We start from the raw sequence: 23,923 nt of genomic DNA on the forward strand, positions 1-23,923 counted from the left end.
ATTGTGTAACGTTTAATAATACATATCTAATGGATGGGTGTGGTATTGTGTTAATGTTTAATCATACATATCTAATGGAAGGGTGTGGTATTGTGTTAACGTTTAATAATACATATCTAATGGATGGGTGTGGTATTGTGTTAATGTTTAATCATACATATCTATTGGAAGGGTGTGGTATTGTGTTAATGTTTAATAATACATATCTAATGGAAGGGTGTGGTATTGTGTTAACCTTTAATAATACATATCTAATGGAAGGGTGTGGTATTTTGTTAACGTTTAATAATACATATCAAATGGAAGGGTGTGGTATTGTGTTAACGTATAATAATACATATCTAATGGATGGGTGTGGTATTGTGTTAATGTTTAATAATACATATCTAATGGAAGAGTGTGGTATTGTGTTAATGTTTAATAATACATATCTAATGGACAGGTGTGGTATTGTGTTAACGTTTAATAATACATATCTAATGGAAGGGTGTGGCATTGTGTTAATGTTTAATAATACATATCTAATGGAAGGGTGTGGTATTGTGTTAACGTTTAATAATACATATCTAATGGATGGGTGTGGTATTGTGTTAATGTTTAATCATACATATCTAATGGAGGGGTGTGGTATTGTGTTAACGTTTAATAATACATATCTAATGGACAGGTGTGGTATTGTGTTAATGTTTAATCATACATATCTAATGGAAGGGTGTGGTATTGTGTTCATGTTTAATCATACATATCTAATGGAAGGGTGTGGTATTGTGTTAATGTTTAATAATACATATCTAATGGAAGGGTGTGGTATTGTGTTAACGTATAATAATATATATCTAATGGATGGGTGTGGTATTGTGTTAACGTTTAATAGTACATATCTAATGGATGTGTGTGGTATTGTGTTAACGTTTAATAATACATATCTAATGGAAGGGTGTGGCATTGTGTTAATGTTTAATAATACATATCTAATGGATTGGTGTGGCATTGTGTCAACATTGAATAAAAAGTGAGTGTAAAGGAAGATGATAGGAAACAGCTTGGGAGGTGTATCAGCCTGATCCCACATCTGTTTGTGCTGTCATGTCATTTCCTTGTTTGGTATGACAAGGGGAGTATCTCAATTGCATACTCTTCGCGTCCTCTCTCCTCTCCTCCTTCTCAAAACCCATTGGATGAGAAAGCCAGAGGTCCCGCCCCTCTGAACTTCTCCTCCAATAGGTTTTGAGAAATAGGCTAGGCGATAGGACGCAGGGAGTTTGCACTTGAGATTCTCCCAAGGAGTGTTATGATGGCACACAGAGACTGGTACACAGGCTAGTTTCAGTTGTAACATGGTTAACAACTCCAATACAGCATAAACAACCAGAGAGTAATCGTATTGTAGAGGTTGAGTTCAAGTCCATCTTTATTGCAGCTGCGCTGCCCAGATTAACAGATAACACCTGGAGAAGTGTTTAATATCTCAAGAAATATGTTACTTTAATGTAGAATGTTATTGTATGTGAAGCCCAGCTGCAATAAAGACGACCTGGAGGGCAATGCATATCTGCAGTGATTGAATTCCGTCCCTACTCTCCTCGCAGCCTGATTGGACAGTAAGTGATGTGATACCTCTTTACTTCCTGCTCTTACAGGAAGTCATTAAGTGGATCTTACTTATTACATTCTACACAGAGAGGTTTGAATGTGGAGCATTGTAAAGTAGAGTCTTTATTATCCCCGGGGGGCAATTCATTAAGCAAAACATGATGGACAAATTACATAAAATATACACAAAAACAATATACACAGCTATACACTGAGTGGACAAAACTTTAGGAACACCTGCTCTTTCCATGGCATAGACTGACCAGGTGAATCCAGGTGCAAGCTGTGATCCCTTATTGATTTGTTAAATCCACTTTAATCAGTGTAGATGAAGGGGAGGAGACAGGTTAAAGAAGGATTTTCAAGCCACGAGACAATTGAGACATGAATTGTGTATATGTGCCATTCAGATGGTGAATGAGCAAGAGAAAAGATTTAAGTGCCTTAGAACGGGGTATGGTAGTAGGTGCCAGGCGCATCGGTTTGTGTCAAGAACTGCAACGCCGCTGGGTTTTTCACGTTCAACAGTTTCTCGTGTGTATCAAGAATGGTCCACCACCCAAAGGATATCCAGCCAACTTGACAACTATGGGAAGTATTGGAGTCAACATGGGCCAGCATCCCTGTGGAATGCTTTCAATACCTTGTAGAGTCCATACCCATATGAATTAAGGCTGTTCAACTCATTATTAGGAAGATGTTCTTAATGTTTTGTCCACCCAGTAAGTAGACCTCTAAACCAGGCATGTGTAATGTGTATGGGTGTATGGTAATATGGTCGACTCATCTTCCATCCACCGTTCATTGGCTGTTGTAATTGAATGACAGGGATGTTCTCAAATCAGAGGCTTTGAGTGTGAATGTATCCATTCCAGCAAAGTGTAAACTTAGAGTAGGGATGTGAAGCAAGCGGGTGTAATCTTCTGTGCAATTCTAAATCAACCCCTACCCCCCTACTGCCTACACACCTAAATAGATCTGAAAGGATTGGACATGTTGGCAAAGATTCCACCTAGCCAACCAGACGGCAAGGGCGATGTTATCATGCTTATACTAGTGGAGGCTGGTGGGAGGAGCTATAGGAGGACGGTCTCATTGTAATGGCTGCAATTCCATTGAGTGCATTCCAGCCATTACAATGAGCCCATCCTCCTATAGCTCGTCCCACCAGCCTCCTCTGGCGTATACGCTATACCTATGAGTTCCTTTCAAATATTCAGTACGTTTGGTATTTATTAGGATCCCCATTAGCTGCTGCAAAAGCATCAGCTACTCTTCCTGGGGTCCACATGAAACATTACCTAGCGTAGAACATTATTAGTCCAGGACTGAAATACATACATTTAAAACATCCCACCTAACCTACATATCAGTATATACACACATCAGATGATACAAAAATAATATCTGGAATAGAGTGTGTGCCGTCTGAGGGTTACGCTTGGTATTCATCCAAATCCATGGGCATACACAATCTGGTTCTTGTATGTCCATGCCTGCAGCTTTCCTTGTCTCATGCCTCCTGTGCACTCACTGGGACAGCCAGTTGAGTGCTGCTTCCCTCTCTCTAACTGTGTGTGCCTGGGGTGTGTGAGTGACGTTTGTGTGTGTGTGTGTGTGTGTGTGTGTGTGTGTGTGTGTGTGTGTGTGTGTGTGTGTGTGTGTGTGTGTGTGTGTGTGTGTGTGTGTGTGTGTGTGTGTGTGTGTGTGTGTGTGTGTGTGTGTGTGTGCGCACGTCCGTGTATGTGTGTGTCTGTGCGTCCGTGTGTGTGTGTGTCTCTGCCCATCTCTATCACTCTTTCTATCGTTCCACAACGGTCACAATATAACTCAAATGTAAAGGTGAAATGTAGATGGATGTCAGACAGTAATTGTTGGGGTTTTGGCTGATGAAAAAGCAAGAAAGCTGAGGAAGCTGACGCCTTTGATTCCTACTGTAGATGTAAGTTTCACTTGATCTTCATTCGTGATAGTAGGGAACATGTTTATTTGTAGCAAGGAACACATTCAATCAAACCTGCCCTGCGGAAAGTAGGACATGGCCCTTGTGCTGCCATATCCTGTATTTTTACTAACAATAAAGTTGTGTTGAATGTAGTCGATTTTTCATTCAAATGGAAATATGCTCTATTTCATTGCACCCCCAAAATGGTCTAAATAATCAAATAATGTATTGTGTTTAATACTGAAGTGATTACTTTTTCCAGAAAGCTATTTGATTGAATTTCCTGCGTGAATCTCCCTACAGATGACCATTCAGCAAGTATTACATTCCGTCTTTCTGGAGTCAGTGTATCAGAATGAACATAGTCCAGTTGATCTTCATAGACAACCCATCAAATCCCAGACAACTCCACTCGTCTTGCCCTGTGGCTGAGCAAAACTAACCGTACTACAAGTCTAATGACCTAAATGTGTTCTTCAGAGAGCTCTGCTATAATCCTTTAATTGAGCTAACGCATCTCTGACCTTCATATGGGGTCCGGCAGTCCCTGGGAATTAGGGACACCCCAACGCCGCCCACCATTTATGTGTCACACCGTAGCCCTGGGAAATGGAGCCGCGCCTTCTCCATGTCATCAGGCAGGGACGCGGGGTGGTGGATGCACTTTGCCCTCCTCGTCCGCCGTCCATGTTGTAAGGGATCTTATGAAGTTGGTAAGTCAATGTGAATGTTGGGCTGAGCTATTTGAATGTAAACAGGTCTCATGGATCCAGTGACACATGTTGAATATCTGTGACTCAGTGTTGTATTGAAGTAGAGACTCAATAAAAGTGTTTAAGAAATGAATAGTCTGTTGGAACTGTTGGATATCTTCCAAAATGTAAAATGGTTGCCATTAACGACTTCACTCTCTATGTACTTCCATTGACTGCATTAAACTTCTTGCCAAAAGTAGAGGCAGATGGAAATCTGTGTAGCTAAACCTGTATTTTTCCACCATAGTATTCTGTAAGCACTACATTTCTGGATTACAGCGCTAATGTAGATCGTCCTCAATTTTGTTGTTATCGTCAATGTACAGCTGTTGATATAGTATCTCCTTCCTATTCACAACACATTAAAAACATGTAGATTAAGACAACCTGTTCATAAATCAGGGACAGAGCAGAGAGGTTGGCAAATCAAGGTGCCACGTGACTTGGTACATGTAAGAAAACCAACTGGAGAGAAGTCAGACTGCAGCATAAATGCAACATCATATTTACAATATGGTGCAGGCTATACATTGATATGCATGTACTGTACCTGGGTAGCAGGGTTGGGGGTCAATTCCATTTCACTTCAATTTCGCTAGAATCAATTCAGGAAGTGTCCCCTTGTCTCCTTTCAGTCGTCTGCACTGATGTGGAAGAGTGGTAGTGGTGAATGCTAGTCTTTGTTTTCAGATTAGTGCAAATGAAATAGAGTTGACAAGGAGAGGACGCCAGTTAAGACTATTGAGATGCAGCCCCTACATTTTGTATTCATAGATGATTCTCCATAGCCTACTTTCTCACATTGCAACTGTGGGTGACTAGAGCCCCCCAGAGGTCATTTTCAGAACTGCACCTCTCTGCAGCGTTGGGCCAGCAGTAGCACAACAATCTGGAGTATAGAAACCAAAATCAAGGCTTTGTTCTTAATCCATTTGAAAGCAATGGGATGCAACATTTCAAAAAGCTTCCCAGGTTCCAAAAAGCATCAGATCAGATCCATCCGGTCACACTTACAAAATGATTCCTCCCAGTCCCGAGGAGAAGTTGTGCCCATTGAAAGGAGAGAGAGCATGAACCACATCAATTCTATCCAGTTAGGCGCCATTGAATTTGTCACTCAGTGCCAAGACATTAGATGCATTGACCCCCGTGGCCACAGTGCTGAAGCAGAGAGGCTATAACGTTTCACATCACAAGGTGAGTTTACTGTCAAATGCACATTGAGTCTTGAATATCCTTTAATTATTACCAGTCTTTGAAGATCAGAAATGGCAAAGTTGGTGCCATGCGCTGGCGTACCACACACCCCACGGGTTCTGGTAGCATATGAACATGGCATAAACCACGGCAACAAAAAATTTGAATGAAAGGAAATTAGTTGTAAAACTTCAACATTTTCATTCAGCCATAAGGAACATGTGAAGAATAGCAGAAAATGTACTTAAAAAATTTGTGAAACTGTGGTACGCCACTGGTGCCCTTCCACCCATTTCAACCAGGTTTGGATTAAAAAGAGCTGACATATGCAAACACTGATGGGAATGAGCTAGTTATTGTTCTCCCTCGTGCATTAGGTGGAAATCTACTGCCTTCCATGTATCCCCTCCATGTTTGCTGTTTCAATCATTTCCAGATGGAGGTTGATGCGACAATAGCGAATGTCCAAGTCATGTTGCAAGAGGAGGCGGGTGCCTGCGCTGACTCTGTACAAAACAATCCTCAATTGTCTGATAATGAATAAAAGCTGTCCATCTTTTTGGGAGAAATGGTCATTCACTGGTCAGTATTTATAAAGTGTAAATAGTGTTCGCTTTACATCAGGTAGCCTACTACTCTACTAATGTTTAGTTATTATTTATAAGGACCTATATTAAAACACCTTATATATTATCTTATTAATCATTAATAAATCACATAAAAAAGCCTACTAGAATTTACAACTGTAGGCGTAATAATTCATAAATGGTGAGAAAAACTGTTTAGAAATGCCTTGTCAAAAACAATTCAAAGGAAACTCAAACTAATCTGTAAACTCCCAATAAGAGTATGTGTATTCCTGTTAGCAGTTAGTCCCTACGTTAAATTGAGTTCTTATGTTCATGCTAACCCACCCCCACAGTGGACTAAATGTCCTCACTGCATTACCAGTGAATCACCAATCCTCGTTCCATGGAACCTAAAGACTCATCCGCTCTGAGAACATATTGGAAAAATAGCTGCCATAAAACACTGATTTATCAAAAGATAACTGTCTAAAAAATTGAAAGGACCCTGAACAACTTCTATCCCCAAGCCATAAGACTTCTGAACAAGACTGCTAAATAGCTAATCAAATGGCTTCCCAGACTACCAGCATGGATCCTTCTTGCACTAACTGTCCTGCACTGATTCTATACACACACACACACACACACACACACACACACACACACACACACACACACACACACACACACACACACACACACACACACACACACACACACACACACACACACACACACACACACACATACATACATACATACATACATACATACATACATACATACATACATACATACATACATACATACATACATACATACATACATACACACTGCACTTCAACTCCTGACTGACTACACATACACACACAAAAAAACATTTTCTCCTCCCTGTATATAGCCATGTTATTTTCTACTCCCTGTATATAGCCATGTTATTTTCTACTCCCTGTATATAGCCATGTTATTTTCTACTCCCTATATATAGCCATGTTATTTTCTACTCCCTATATATAGCCATGTTATTTTCTACTCCCTGTATATAGCCATGTTATTTTCTACTCCCTGTATATAGCCATGTTATTTTCTCCTCCCTGTATATAGCCATGTTATTTTCTACTCCCTGTATATAGACATGTTATTTTCTGCTCCCTGTATGTAGCCATGTTATTTTCTACTCCCTGTATATAGCCATGTTATTTTCTACTCCCTGTATATAGTCATGTTATTTTCTCCTCCCTGTATATAGCCATGTTATTTTCTCCTCCCTGTATAGAGCCATGTTATTTTCTCATACCTGTATATAGCCATGTTATTTTCTACTTCCTGTATATAGCCATGTTATTTTCTCCTCCCTGTATATAGCCATGTTATTTTCTACTTCCTGTATATAGCCATGTTATTTTCTCCTCCCTGTATATAGCCATGTTATTTTCTCCTCCCTGTATATAGCCATGTTATTTTCTCCTCCCTGTATATAGTCATGTTATTTTCTACTCCCTGTATATAGCCATGTTATTTTCTACTCCCTATATATAGCCATGTTATTTTCTCCTCCCTGTATATAGTCATGTTATTTTCTCCTCCCTGTATATAGCCATGTTATTTTCTACTCCCTATAGATAGTCATGTTATTTTCTACTCACTATAAAGTATCCCTAGACTTTTTTGTTATTTTGTTAGGTTACAGCCTTATTCTAAAATGGATTATATAGTTTTTCCCCTCATCAATCTATACACAATACCCCATAATGATAAAGAAAAACAATTTGAGATTTTTTGCTAATTTATCAAATGTTTCTCATCGTCTGAGAGTCTTTGGGTGCCTTTTGGCAAACTCCAAGCGGGCTGTCATGTGCCTTTTACTGAGGAGTGGCTTCCGTCTGGCCACTCTACCATAAAGGCCTGATTGGTGGAGTGCTGCAGAGATGGTTGTCCTTCTGGATTGTTCTTCCATCTCCACAGAGGAACTCTAGTGCTCTGTCAGAGTGACCATTCTCCCCTGATTGCTCAGTTTGGCTGGGCGGTCAGCCCTAGGAAGAGTCTTGGTGGTTCCAAACTTCTTCCATTTTAGAATGATGGAGGCCACTGTGTTCTTGGGGACCTTCAATGCTTTTTTTTTTTTTTTTTTGGACCCCAGGAAGAGTAGCTGTTTCCTTGGTAGGAACTAATGGGGATCCATAATGATTACAAATGCTGCAGACATGTTTTGGTACCCTTCCCCAGATCTGTGCCTCGACACAATCATGTCTCTGAGCTCTATGGACAATTCCTTCGACCTCATGGCTTGGTTTTTGCGCTGACATGCAATGTCAATGGAAACAGGATGCACCTGAGCTCAATTTCGAGTCTCATAGCAAAGGGTCTGAATACTTATGTAAATAAGGTTTTTCTGTTTTAGTTTTTTTTATACATTAGCAAACATTCTAAAAACCTGTTTTTGCTTTGTCATCATGGGGTATAGTGTGTAGATTGCTGAGGATTATTTTATTTTTTTAATCAAATTTAGAATAAGGCTGTAACGCAACAAAATGTGGAAAAAGTCTATGGATATTTTTACTCATTATTTGTATTCGTTATTTGCAGCGTATTTATTTGTCTTGTCACTATTTCTATTTTGATTTTGATTTCTTGTTCTTTAAATTTGCATTGCTGGAAAAGGACCCCTAAGTAAGTATTTTACTGTCGTCTACAAAGTATGTGACAAAATTTGATTTGAAAAGAAACTCAAATTGCTCTCCCCTGGTCTATTGCTTTAAGCCGGCCTATTCCTGTTAAAAGTCTAGAGGTAAGCCAAGTTCCTGTGCTCGTGCTAACCCACCACCTCATTATTAACAACACTATGCATTTCTTATTTAGTCATCTAGCCTAAATCAGCTGGGGGTATTTTTAAACAGCTTCATCACATTTTAATCCATCAATTAAAAGTAGGGATGTGAAAACCTGGCTTATATTAGGCCTATGTGTGTCCCAAGTCCGAACCTACCTCATCACAAAATAATGCACGTTTGGTCTCATTAAAACCAGTTGTTCCTGTGCTGTAACCAGGGTGATCAATAAAGCTACTGGTCATTTGATACATATGGAGATTGCATATGCACATTCATATGATACATATGGAGATTGCATATGCACATTCATATGATACATGACAAATGGTGAATGTTATGCAACATTCTTAGAGTGCAGATTCTTAGAAGTACAGATGTGAATTATTAGTAGGGAAAGAGGGGTGAAGGTATGTAGCTACACCACAGAGAAAGAGGGGTGAAGGTATGTAACTACCCCACAGAGAAAGAGGGGTGAAGGTATGTAGCTACACCACAGAGAAAGATGGGTGAAGGTATGTAGCTACACCACAGAGAAAGATGGGTGAAGGTATGTAGCTACACCACAGAGAAAGATGGGTGAAGGTATGTAGCTACCCCACAGGGAAAGATGGGTGAAGGTATTTAGCTACCCCACAGAGAAAGAGGGGTGAAGGTACAGTATCTATCCCACAGAGAAAGAGGGGTGAAGGTACAGTATGTAGCTATCCCACAGAAAAGAGGGGTGAAGGTATGTAGCTACATCATGTGGAAAATGATTCCTCACACACAATGTAAGTCCAGTGAAGCGGGGGAAAAGAGGGGGAAGGTATGTAGCTACCTCACGTGGAAAATGATTCCTCTCACACAATGTAAGTCCAGTGAAGCGGGGAAAAAGAGGGGGAAGGTATGTAGCTACCTCACGTGGAAAATTATTCCTCACACACAATGTAAGTCCAGTGAAGCGGGGGAAAAGAGGGGGAAGGTGAGAAGGGTTTACACTTTTTAATGGACGGTACTGTATGTCATATCAGCTTGACTTTACTGGAAATGGCTTGAGCACATATTACCATAAATGATGTAACATCAGGCCAAGTTTGTGAATGGACAAAAAGCCCCCCTTTCTCCACCTCCCTTTCTCTTATACTCCACTCCATCTTCTCTTGTTTAACTTCATCCATCCCCCTCCCTCCCTGCAACTCCTTTATCCATCCTTCTCTCCTTCCCTCCAACTCTTTTATCCATCCCTCTCTCTCCCTCTCCCTCCCTCCTTGCAACTCCTTTATCCATCAATCCCTCTCTCTCCCTCCCTCCTTGCAACTCCTTTATCTATCCCTCTCTCTCCCTCCCTCCCTCTCTCCAACTACTTTATCCAACCCTCTCTCCTCCCCTCCAACTCCTTTGTCCCTCCATCCAGCTCCTTTATCCATCCCTCTCTCTCTCCCTCCAACTCCTTTATCCATCCATCCCTCTCTCCCTCCCTCCAACTCCTTCATCCATCCCTCTCTCCTTCCATCCAACTCCTTTATCCATCCATCCCCCTCTCCAACTCCATTATCCATCCCCCTCTCCTTCCCTCCAACTCCTTTATCCATCCCTCTCTCCTTCCATCCAACTCCTTTATCCATCCATCCACCTCTCCCTCCAACTCCTTCATCCATCCCTCTCTCCTTCCCTCTAACTCCTGTATTCATCCCTCTTTCCTTCCCTCCAACTCCTTTATCCATCCCTCTCTCCTTCCATCCAACTCCTTTATCCATCCATCCCCCTCTCCAACTCCTTTATCCATCCCTCTCTCCTTCCCTCCAACTCCTTTATCCATCCCTCTCTCCTTCCATCCAACTCCTTTATCCATCCATCCACCTCTCCCTCCAACTCCTTCATCCATCCCTCTCTCCTTCCCTCCAACTCCTGTATTCATCCCTCTTTCCTTCCCTCCAACTCCTTTATCCATCCCTCTCTCCTTCCATCCAACTCCTTTATCCATCCATCCCCCTCTCCAACTCCTTTATCCATCCCTCTCTCCTTCCCTCCAACTCCTTTATCCATCCCTCTCTCCTTCCATCCAACTCCTTTATCCATCCATCCACCTCTCCCTCCAACTCCTTCATCCATCCCTCTCTCCTTCCCTCCAACTCCTTTATCCATCCCTCTCTCCTTCCCTCCAGCTCCTGTATCCATCCCTCCAACTCCTTTATCCATCCCTCTTTCCTTCCCTCCAACTCCTTTATCATTCCCTCACTTCTTTCCCCCAACTCCTTTCTCCCATCCTTACACCATCCTCCCCATATTTCCCTTTCTTTAATCAAACACAGTGCAACCTTCCCACTGGACAACATGTATTATGTCCCAGTCACGCTGCATCAGCCATTTCTCACACATAACTGGGACCCGCTGTGGCGTTAATGCGTCTGCAAACAGTGGATTGTTAGACGGCGCGCCAGCCCGAATTACTGTACCACACAACCGGCTTCCAACACTGGCCTATTACTCAGCCAGTTACCCCCTTCCCCTTCCCCGAAACACACACACACACACACACACACACACACACACACACACACACACACACACACACACACACACACACACACACACACACACACACACACACACACACACACACACACACACACACACACACACACACACAGTTTTTTTTAGGGCAGCTGCCATCAATTAAAGCAACGGAAGTCACATGCTGCTGCGTATTCACTGAGAATCAAGCATTAGTGATGCACCCCCTGTACCCTCCACATACACACACAGCACGTACGGTGCAGGTCACATGGAGTTTTACTCATAGGGAAGCAGTTGCGCAATTGTGCCCCAGAGACGTGCTCCGGGGACAAAGAGCTTGGATGTTGTGGGGACAGAGCATGTGTTTAATCTGTGACACCAGGTGAGCATATGGAGGCGGAGGAAACTTTAGAGTACTTGGTACGGAGCATCCATTGGCCCAGTGGGCCATCAAGCAGAGGAAGTGTTATCCTGATGAGGATGCTCTGAGAACATATAAACCTGGCTTCCCTAGTCTAACTCCATGTCAGCCTTGATAACGGTGGAATTCCAGATTCGCTTTTTGCAGCTGCGCTGCACAGATTATCACGAGAAACAGAGAAGCACTTAGCATCCACATGAACAATCTTCTGAGATGTGCAGCAGAAAAGAAGATGACATGGAACCACCATTTAGCCTCTTTGTCCGCTGTGGACAATCCTTTTCTAATCTACAGTACATCAATGGAAACCAGTGGCTTCAAGCTAACCAATTCAATTCAAGTGAGTAACAGACAGCAGAAGACACAGAGACCCATGTGGAGTGTGAGTTAAACAGACTTTCACTAATCCAGCTTTTGGGTCTGTTTGCTGGTGAGCTGTCGTTGAACTCACCTTTTAGACACATGAAGTTCCAGATCCACGTTTTAATAACAGGTTTTAATAACAGGTTTTAAAAACAGGTTTTAAAAACAGATTTTAATAACAGGTTTTAATAACAGGTTTAAATAACTGGTTGGCACTCCGTTTAAATGGTCCCTCGTCGGTATGGCTGGCCCAATGACGTGTGCTGTCATGTGCTTTGTTGTCATTGGCTGATGGGGTTGAGAATGCCTGGAAGTACCTAGAAAATAGAAATACCTCAAGTCTCAGCAATCCTGAGCAGAGACCCAGAGGCTGCATCAATCAGTCAGTTACTCAAACACACACACGGAAACACACACACACAGAAACCAAAAAAACAGCCAAAGACATGTACACGTGCACTCACAGAGACACCCAGGCATTGACAAGTGCAAACACAGACACACTTGCATGAACCCAAACACAAACACACACTGCAAGTGCACACAAACACACATTATGCATAAACACACACCTGTACGTGTCACAGTCAGGATCTGAACCCGGGTCGCCCATGGGCGATACCAATGTCTTAACCAGTAGACCAAGAGGAAATGTCCTATTGGGCCGAGGGCTGGAGTGTTTTGACAGGTATACACACAGATGAAGTAGAGCACAACCTAGAGAGCTGCACCAACAGCTGAGACTAACTAATGAACACATGAAGCTTTGATCTGAAATGATTCTGAAATGCTGGTTTCCGTTTTTTCCTGCCAATGAAGACCTAGACAACCAGGTGAGGGGAGTTCCTTACTAAACAGTGAACTTCATTCATCAGTCAAGTACAATGGAGGAGCAAAGACCCGCCGGCGCTCAGCCCTCCGTGGAATGAGTTTGACGTGTTAGGTTATGGCGGGGCACTTCTGCCGGATCGAAGGCCTCGTGGAATGAGTTTGACGTGTTAGGTTATGGCGGGGCACTTCTGCCGGATCGAAGGCCTCGTGGAATGAGTTTGACGTGTTAGGTTATGGCGGGGCACTTCTGCCGGATCGAAGGCCTCGTGGAATGAGTTTGACGTGTTAGGTTATGGCGGGGCACTTCTGCCGGATCGAAGGCCTCGTGGAATGAGTTTGACGTGTTAGGTTATGGCGGGGCACTTCTGCCGGATCGAAGGCCTCGTGGAATGAGTTTGACGTGTTAGGTTATGGCGGGGCACTTCTGCCGGATCGAAGGCCTCGTGGAATGAGTTTGACGTGTTAGGTTATGGCGGGGCACTTCTGCCGGATCGAAGGCCTCGTGGAATGAGTTTGACGTGTTAGGTTATGGCGGGGCACTTCTGCCGGATCGAAGGCCTCGTGGAATGAGTTTGACGTGTTAGGTTATGGCGGGGCACTTCTGCCGGATCGAAGGCCTCGTGGAATGAGTTTGACGTGTTAGGTTATGGCGGGGCACTTCTGCCGGATCGAAGGCCTCGTGGAATGAGTTTGACGTGTTAGGTTATGGCGGGGCACTTCTGCCGGATCGAAGGCCTCGTGGAATGAGTTTGACGTGTTAGGTTATGGCGGGGCACTTCTGCCGGATCGAAGGCCTCGTGGAATGAGTTTGACGTGTTAGGTTATGGCGGGGCACTTCTGCCGGATCGAAGGCCTCGTGGAATGAGTTTGACGTGTTAGGTTATGGCGGGGCACTTCTGCCGGATCGAAGGCCTCGTGGAATGAGTTTGACGTGTTAGGTTATGGCGGGGCACTTCTGCCGGATCGAAGGCCTCGTGGAATGAGTTTGACGTGTTAGGTTATGGCGGGGCACTTCTGCCAGATCGATGGCCTCGTGGAATGAGTTTGACGTGTTAGGTTATGGCGGGGCACTTCTGCCAGATCGAAGGCCTCGTGGAATGAGTTTGACACGTTCTTTAAATGGTCCAGTCTTACTTAATTACCATAAACAAATATGCAAGAATGTTGCTTTTTTGGTAGCAACATTACAGCACACAATAAAGAGGCAATGTGTTACTGTGGTAACTAGTTGTGATAACTTGCTGTTTCTCATAATTACCCTGGTAATAGATAAGTAACTACATCACAAAAACACCAAAAATGAGGAATGACATTTCACATTAATTAAATGAAATCATGGCTGGAAAATGCAGTTGACCCTATATCAGTAGTATTATCATTAGGTTATTCATCAAATTACATTTTATTGGTGACATATACATATTTAGCAGATTTGCGGGTGTAGCGAAATGCTTGTGTTCCTAGCTCCAACAGTGCAGTAGTATCTAAAAACGATTCACAACAATACACGCCAACCTAAAAGTAAAAGAATGGAATTAAGAAATATGTAAATATTAGATTGTGCAATGTCGGAGTGGCATTGACTAAAATACAGTAGAATTGAACACAGTATATACATATGAGATGAGGAAAGCAGTATGTAAACATGATTTAAACTAGTGTTCCATTATTAAAGTGGCCAGTGATTCCAAGTCTATGTATATAGGGCAGAAGCCTCTAATGTGCAGGGTTGCGTAACCAAGTGGAAGCTGGCTAATGATGGCTATTTAAGTCTGAGGGCCTAGGATAGAAGCTGATTTTCAGTCTCTCTGTCCCAGCTTTTATGCACCTATACTGACCTCGTCTTCTGGATGGTAGCGGGGTGAACAGGCCGTGGCTCGGGTGGTTGACGTCCTTGGTGATCTTTTTGGCCTTCCTGTGACATCGGGTGCTGTAGGTGTCCTGGAGGGCAGGTAGTTTGCCCCTGGTGATGGGTTGGGCAGACCGCACCACCCTCAAGAGTGTCCTGTGGTTGCGGGTGGTGCAGTTGCATCCATTGTCTGATAGAAGGTGTGAGAGGATATGCTATACAGTAGCAAACAAACTCATCATTTTAAAGCTTAAGGCTAATGGGTTTCAAAGCTGCAGTCAGCATTATTTGTATTTTCTTAAGAGAAGTAGCTAGCTAACTAGCTACTAATAGTAATGCAATCAGCCAACTATGGCAGTTTCTTTCAATTCTATGAAAATAATACTGGCAAAATTACATTTTACTAGACTGTCACAATAAACACTGAATCAGCTTCTTGAATTGCAGAATCAGCTTCAGGTTCCCAAGATGCCCATGTGAAAGGTGAAAGGTTAACATTCACTAGTTCTGCTGATTCACTTTGCACATTGCTGTAAGAAACAGTGCTGCATTGAGATACCAGTGACTTCAGTAAAGGTAAATGTATCCTTCGGTTGATTATAGTCTTTGGGACTATAGTGCTCTTTCATTTTTCATCTTCTAAATTGTGCACCATGTGTCACAGTTTAATCCACAATTCAATTCCATTCACTGCTAAAGTACACAATTACCTATGGCAATAAATGTATTTTTTATTGAAATTTGAATTATGGAAATCGATCAAATACAACCAAAGTCACACCGTTGTAATGCATTTTCACATAAAAGAATGAGTCATCATCTATTTGATTAGTAAAGTAATCTATAACTAGATAATTGGCATCTATTATTGATTACTTCATCACATGATCTCTTTCCATCCTTACAAACAATGAGACGTTGTTATAGGTAAAAAACTCAACTTAAAAACATGAACTGGCTGTCTGGACATGAGCTTAAACTTTCACCGTGCAGTGTGTTGGTCCTTCAGGGAGCATAAATACATGTAGGTGGATGTCCTGACCTGCACCATGACGGGTTGGTTGTGTCTGGGCCCATGGGCTGGGTCCGGATGGAGGAAGAAGGTGGGGGTTAGGGGGGTAGGAGGAGAGGAGCTGCCCAGGACCTGGGGGTGACACAGTGATGATGATTCACGCAGGCTGTGAGTCAACCGGACAGGGCTCCAGCAGCTATAAAGCCAGGGAACCATGCAAGGAGGCATGGATGTTTCTGGTTAGCACACATCCACCACAGCCTCACAACCACCAGGTAAGACTTGACTCCAGCACTGACTGGGGGTGACGGGATAGAGCTCTAAGGGACAGATGTGGATGAGGAGAGAGGACATGAGATTCTGAAGATGAGTATGTTAATTTGAGTGGCATGACAGCTCAAAGTTAAGTTTTTGAAGAAACAGACTAATTATGCATGCATTCAACTTTAGACATATTCAGTCATTTTATTTTTCATGATTTTACAGATTATTTATGATTTTTACATGAACGCAAATGTAATAATTTCAACATTTTAAACCACAATTTCAGTGCAGCATCTTTGTTGTGGTGAAAAAACTTAATTGACTTTAACCATGTTTTGAGGCTATATACTGTTTGTTTACATTTACGTTATTTACAAACACTGGCGTAAAACAAGCTTATATTTTGGGTTCTGATGAGGTACAACAGTTGGACTAATGCATTTCTAAGTTATATTCTTCGATGGGTACATATCATTAATTTATTTTTAAATGGATGTAGCAACTACAGATTGCCCCTTTAAATTGTATGACTTAGTCGATTTTGAAAAAAGTGTCTGCTAAATGGTATATCTTATTTTATTACTATATATTAAATAGCGTGGTATTTGTATTGTTCTCCAGATAAAACAAGATGCATGTCTCTGTGGTCCTTCTCTGCCTGGGCCTGGTGGTGTCTGTGTCTGTGTGTCACCCTCAACGCGGTCGGCCCCTCAACGGGGACGTCCAGAAGAGGAACAACATCAAGTTGCTGGCCATGATCACTGTGGTCCACATAAAGAATTATCTGACCGAGGTACCACACACACCTCTTACTCAGCTACTCTGTATGCGTGATACGACGCAAAAGTATTCTGTGGTTAACGGACATGAGTAGGATAAATTTGTTCAATGGAAATATGTTTGGGTACACTACAGACCTTCGCTTAATAGCAATGTGTGGGCACATGTGTATGTGCATGTATGAGTCAAACACGAATGTGGTTAAAGAAAACATGAGGGTATATTTTACTGACTGACTCGCTCAGGATAGTATCACGCAAAGTCTACTGATTAAAAGGATTGAGATAATCCCTGTGAATTAAAGATTCCTTAGAAAGAAATACATTACATAACCAATGTCCATAAAACGATTTTATATTTAATAAATGCAAAGAAAAGAAAAACAAATACACAAATCCCTCTACTCTCCCTCCATTCCCTCAGTTCGACATTCCCGCGGAGATGGAGTTCAACCCCATGTACCCCCCCATCGAAGGCCTGGCCTCCATCTGGGTCCACCTGGGGGGCCTGGAGGAGAGTCTGCAAGACAGCAGGTGTGGTCAGGTGTATGAGGACTTGTCCAGCATGCGGGGGTGGGTGCACTCCTTGTCCCAGGCCCTGGACTGCCCTGATCTGGCCAAGCCTGGCGGAGAGGCCCTGAAGACGGTTTATCAGAGCCTGGTGGAGGGGCAGAGGTACATGGAGAAGATCAGTCTCAACCTGGACAAGCTCAAGATCTGCTGAGACCCCACACATGTGCACAGGAGCAGCCAGGCAGCCGGATAACCAGGCACACACAGATGCATAGTTTCTACACACCACACACAGTGTTATTCTAAATTATGTTTTTTATATAATTTTTTTCTTTAAATGTATTTTGTCTTATCATTATGAATATTTTGTTATTCTGTTCATAACTATTAATGATTATTTGTTATAATAATATGTAATGCTTTAAAAGTCATATTTAAAGTTTGTTGTAGCATTGATAGCTCTTCATGCTCTTTTTGACAGAGGTGCAATACATTTATCTAATGAGTTGTTTGAATATATTGAAAGAATTGAAGCTTTTGTGGCACTGAAGAATGAACTGTTGTAAAAAGGTTTTATATTTGAAACGGAGGGCGCAGGCCAGGGCTCTCCAACCCTGTGAAAACCGACAGGAGGGTAGCTTTCCAGGAACAGGGTTGGAGAGCCCTGGCCTAGGCCAATGTATTTTAGGGATGCTATTTTTTAAATGAAATAATTCAGCTTCTGTAGCATTGTTACCTAGAGCTTTCAAGGATGTGTTGTTTTGTAATTTTGCAATAAATGATTTTGAAACGAGAGCAAAAGTATCCTATCCCTTAAAAACACACAAAAAAATCTTGAAAATGTAGCCATATTAATTGTTAATTCTATAGCCTCAATTATCGGCAGCAATGATAGCCACTTTTATTCAAAAGTTCAATTAAAAAGTGGAACTAAAACTCAGCACTATCTTCTATAAATGTAGTGTTGGTATTTCCTTATAAAAGCAAGCCACTACAAGAGTAGCCCAGACTACAAATGAAAAGATAACATAATGGATCCATTTTGTAGGTAAAGTGAACTGTTCCCAAATTGGTCACTTTTCCCATTGTCATGTTTAAATAGGCCTAGATATCAAGTTGAAAACTGTCCTAGAAAGTAAATGAATAACAGTGGGTGGACCCGAGACAAACTGTTAGGCAACCTTTCCTATTTCCAGGCTAATCATTTTTCAACAGAAATTAATCATATGCTACAGGCCTATTTCAAGCTGAGGTTTGAGCTGTTTCAACAGAGCTGCAACCACCACATTTTATGTAGTCTGGGAACTTCAAAAAGCAACCTGGTCTCAGAGTATTTCGTATTATTCTGTACGTAAATGCGAACCCCTCCAATGAGTATCATATGTTACGTATGTATCAATTTGTGGATGTCCATCATTCATTTCATATGATATGTTACGAATGGTAATTCCGATGAAATTATACGAATTTGCAAAACATTCAATATGTACCGAATTTGTCAAATGTACGTTACGAATTTCCAAAACGTATGATATGTCACGAATTCTAATTTCTTGTGGCTAACGTTAGCTAGCTTGGTAACGTTGGCTAGGCTAGGGGTTAGGGTTAGGGGTTAGGGTTAAGTTTAGGAGCTAGGTTAAAGGGTAAAAGTTAGGGTTAGGGGAAGGGTTAGCTAACATGCTAAGTAGTTACAAAGTAGCTAAAACGTAGTAAGTAGATTACAAGTTGCTAATTAGCTAAACTGCTAAAGTTGTCTGCTATAAGATTCAAACACGCAACCTTTGGGTTGCTAGCCGTTCGCGTTATACATAACATATCATACTATTTTGAGTGTGCCAGATATACTTTTTTTAAAGCGCAAGATGAAACAATGTGAAAGACTTTACTGAGTTACTGTTCATATAAGGGAATCAGTCAATTGAAATACATTCATTAGGCCCTAATCTATGGATTTCACATGACTGGGAATATAGACATGCATTTGTTGATCACAGATACCTTAAAAAATAAGGGAAGTGGATCATTTGCCTCATGCAGCACGACACATCTCCTTCGCATAGAGTTGATCAGGCTGATGATTGTGGCCTGTGGAATGTTGTCTCACTCCTCATCAATGCCTGTGCAACGTTACTGGATATTGGCGGGGAACTGGAAATCGCTGACGTACAAGTCAATCCAGAGCATCCCAAACATGCTCAATGGATGACATGTCTGGTGAGTATGCAGGCCGTGGAAAAACTGGTACATATTCAGCTTCTAGGAATTGTGTACAGATCCTTGGGGCATGGGGCCGTGCATTATTATGCTGAAACATGATGGGATGGCGGCAGATTAATTGCAAAACAATGGGCCTCAGGGTCTGGTCATGGTATCTACGTGCATTTCCATTTATAAAATGACATTTATCAGCTGTCTGGGTGCCTGGTCTCAGACGATCCCACAGGTGAAGAAGCCGGATGTGGAGCTCCTGGTATGGTGTGGTTACACGTGGCCTGCGGTTGTGAGGCCAGTTGGGCGTACAGCCAAATTCTCTAAAACGACGAGATGGTAGAGAAATTGGTAGAGAAATTAATTATTAAGTTATCTGGAAACAACTCTGGTGGACATTCCTGCGGTCAGGTCTCTAGTGGCACATTCAAACAACTTGTAACTCTGCAATCTCTGACTTCCGACTTCAGTGCATTGAAGACAACTAGGAACTCAGAAAGAAATTAGCTCTGACTGGGAAAAATAGTTTTGAACGGTCATCCAACTCGGAATTCCAATTCAGAAACTCTGGCATCTTTCTCTGACTTTCTGACCTGAAAATCACTGATGGCAAGATTTGACCTCGTTTTTCCCCCCAGTTCCCAGTTCACCACAAGTTTAATGGTTTAACAGACACTATCACTGTCAACATGCAATCCTTAGCCTATCAATTTCTGTGGAGATGTCTTATGGTTAAAAGCGGGGCTTGAATTGAGGGGGTATGTGAGGATATAGGCCTAACCCTTGTTATAGAGATGGGCTAAAAGCGATCTAGGCTATAACAATGATTAACTCCATGATTATTTCTACATAGTCTACTAGCCTATCGAAGGTCTAGTTCAACCTCAACATGGTCTCTAGGTAGGTCTAAAGGCTTATGAAAACATTCACTTTAAAATGAAAAGCAAGTGTCATTATCACACAGAAAATATGGTTGTTTTATTAAATGATCCGCAATTTAGAATGCCTATGCCTATAGCAAAAGACCAAAAAGATAGAATCGGTATGGAAGCTGTATGAGTCTATTCAGACCTAACAGCTTAACAGATCAACTTTTATATTTTTTATTCAGGAGAATCGCATTGAATCAGGCTATTCATTTCAGTGCAGTTGCGTTCTTACGCATAACCTTACAGTGCATTCAGAAAGTATTCAGACCACTTCCCTTTTTCCACATTTCGTTACGTTTCAGCCTTATTCTGGTGGGTTTTTTCCTCATCAATCTACACATAATGACAAAGCGAAAACAGGTTTTGAGAAATGTTTGCAAATGTATTCAAAATAAAAACAGAAATACCTTATTTACAAATCAAATTAAATCAAATTGTATTCATCACAAACATGTTTAGCAGATATTATTGCAGGTGTAGTGAAATGCTTGTGTTTCTAGCTCCAACAGTGCAGTAATATCTAACAAGAAATATATAACAATACACACAATCTAAAGTAAAGGAATGGAATTAAAAATATAGAAATATTTGGATGAGCAATGTCAGAGAAGCATAGACTAAGATACAGTAGAATAGGACAGAATACAGTATATACATATGAGATGAGTAATACAAAATGTGTAAACATTATTAAAGTAACTAGTGTTCCATTATTAAATTGGCCAGTGATTTAAAGTCTATATATATAGGGCAGCAGCCTCTAATGTGCTAGTGGTGGCTATTTACCAGTCTAATGGCCGTGAGATAGAAGCTGCTTTTCAGTCTCTCGGTCCCAGCTTTGATGCACCTGTACTGACCTCGCCTTCTGGATGATAGAGGGGTGACCTGGCAGTGGCTCGGGTGGTTGTTGTCCTTGATGATCTTTTTGGCCTTCCTGTGACATCAGGTGCTGTAGGTGTCCTGGACGGCAGGTAGCTTGCCCGGTGCTGTGTTCGGCAGACCGCACCACCCTCTGGAGAGCCCTGCAGTTGCGGGCGGTGCAGTTGCCATACCAGGTGGTGATACAGCCCAACAGGATGCTCTCAATTGTGCATCTGTAAAAGTTCGTGAGGGTTTTAGGTGCCAAGCCAAATTTCTTCTGCCTCCTGAGGTTGAAGAGACACTTTTGCGCCTTCTTCACCACACTGTCTGTTTGGGTGGACCATTTCAGTTTGTCAGTGATGTGTACACCGAGGAACTTGAAGCTTTCCACCTTCTCCACTGCGGTCCCATCAATGCTCCCTCTGCTGTTTCCTGAAGTCCACAATCAGCTCCTTAGTTTTGTTGATGTTGGGTGAGAGGTTATTTTCCTGGCACCACACTCCCAGGGCTCTCACCTCCTCCCTGTATGCTGTCTCATCATTGTTGATAATCAGGCCTACTACTGTTGTGTCATCTGCAAACTTGAAGATTGAGTTGAAGGCGTGCGTGGCCAAGCAGTCATGGATGGACAGGGAGTACAGGAGGGGGCTGAGCACGCATCCTTGTGGGGCCCCAGTGTCAGTGAAGTGGAGGTGTTGTTTCCTACCTTCACCACCTGGGGGCAGCCCTTCAGGAAGTCCAGGACCCAGTTGTAAAGGGCGGGGTTCAGACCCAGGGCCTCGAGCTTAATGATGAGCTTTGAAGGTACTATGGTGTTGAATGCTGAGCTGTAGTTAATGAACAGCATTCTTACATAGGTATTCCTCTTGTCCAGATGGGATAGTGTGCAGTGCGATGGCGATTGCATCGTCTGTGGATCTGTTGAGCGGTAAGCAAATTGAAGTGGGTCTTGGGTGTCAGATAAGGTAGATGTGATATGATCCTTGACTAGTCTCTCAAAGCACTTCATAATGACAGAAGTGAGTGCTATGGGGCGATAGCTAAGGTAACTGAACTAAAGGACTTTCTTGGGAACAAGAACAGTGGTGGACATCTTGAAGCATGTGGGGACAACAGACTGGGATAGGGAGAGATTGAATATGTCCTTAAACACTCAAGCCAGCTGGTCTGCGCATGCTCTGAGGATGCGGCTTGGGATGCTGTCTTGGCTGGCAGCCTTGCAAGGGTTAATACGCTTAAATGTCTTACTCACATTGGCCACGGAGAAGGATAGCCCGCAGTCCTTAGTAGCGGGCTGCGTCGGTGGCACTGTATTATCCTCAAAGCAGGTGAAGAAGGTGTTTAGCTTGTCCGGAAGCAAGACGTCGGTGTCCGCGAAGTGGCTGGTTTTCCATTTGTAGTCTCGTGTCTGAGCCATGGATTTGCTACTCCACTTTGTCTCTATACTAACATTTTGCCTGTTTGATTGCCTTACGGAGGGAAAATGTACACTGTTTGTATTCGGCCATATTCTCAGTCACCTTGCCATGGTTAAATGCGATGGCTTGCGCGTTCAGTTTTGCGCGAATACTGCCATCTATCCACAGTTTCTGGTTAGGGTAGGTTTTAATAGTCACAGTGGGTACAATATCTCCTATACACTTCCTGATAAACTCAGTCACCGTATCAGTGTATTCGTCTATGTTGTTTTCGGACACTACCGGGAACATATCCCAGTCCGCGTGCTCAAAACAATCTTGAAGCGTGGATTCCGATTGGTCAGACCAGCGTTGAATAGTCCTTAGCACGGGTACTTCCTGTTAGAGTTTCTGCCTATAGGAAGGGAGGAGCAAAATGGAGTCGTGGTCAGATTTGCCGAAGGGAGGGCGGGGGAGGGTCTTGTAGGCATCCCGGAAGTAGCAGCGGTTGTGTGTTTTAGCAGTGCGAGTACTACAATGTGTTGATAGAACTTCGGTAACGTTTTCCTCAAATTTGCTTACCGCCGCTCTGATAGCCAAAAGTTCTTCCTGGTTGTATGTAATAACACAAAAAAATGTCCTGGGCTAATAATGTAATAAATAACACATAATTAAACAAAATACTGAAAAGTTGACAGATTGATAGATGAACTGAGGTTCACACTCCAGCCCAGTTGTTGGTGGTAATGCACTTTAAAGTTGGTTGCCAGCAGACATATAAAGTCCACAGAAGAAGACTGCTGAAGGAGTCTTCCTCCTTAATCTGTGGATTAATTTTCAGAGTAGAGAACACACAATTTTGTGTGACTCAAAATGAGTCAAAATTCTACAAGATCCAGAAAAAAAGGATCTTGTGGAGTACAGGTTAAAACAACCCAATGTTTATATCACAGAACAAATTAGCTAGCAACAGCAAGCTACCTAGCTAAATGTCCATGAATGCTTCATGTGTTTCAACCTGAATTCGTTTGGATATTTCAAACTACGTGTCCTGATCGTGTCTGGTGTGGACGTACAAAATAAACATGCGTGCGATGGCTCTAGACAGCA

General features: G+C 42.3%; 2 protein-coding genes across 2 annotated transcripts in view; one reads left to right on the forward strand and one right to left on the reverse strand.

Moving 5' to 3' along the window:
- LOC120049152 (sortilin-like) overlaps positions 1-4,227 on the reverse strand; it is an 18,928-nt gene extending 14,701 nt beyond the window's left edge. Inside the window, exon 1 of the mRNA XM_038995381.1 lies at positions 4,134-4,227. Within this exon, the coding sequence (XP_038851309.1) occupies positions 4,134-4,227 (94 nt within the window). The remainder of the gene's footprint in view (positions 1-4,133) is intronic.
- Positions 4,228-16,547: 12,320 nt separating this feature from the next.
- LOC120049414 lies at positions 16,548-17,631 on the forward strand. The gene is made up of 2 exons (XM_038995683.1): positions 16,548-16,919; positions 17,330-17,631. The coding sequence occupies exons 1-2, from the start codon at positions 16,758-16,760 to the stop codon at positions 17,627-17,629; spliced, it is 462 nt and encodes a 153-aa protein (XP_038851611.1). The 5' UTR covers positions 16,548-16,757; the 3' UTR covers positions 17,630-17,631.
- The last annotated feature ends 6,292 nt before the right edge of the window (positions 17,632-23,923 follow it).

This window comes from Salvelinus namaycush, chromosome 6 (assembly GCF_016432855.1).
Source record: "Salvelinus namaycush isolate Seneca chromosome 6, SaNama_1.0, whole genome shotgun sequence".
Taxonomy (NCBI): domain Eukaryota; kingdom Metazoa; phylum Chordata; class Actinopteri; order Salmoniformes; family Salmonidae; genus Salvelinus; species Salvelinus namaycush.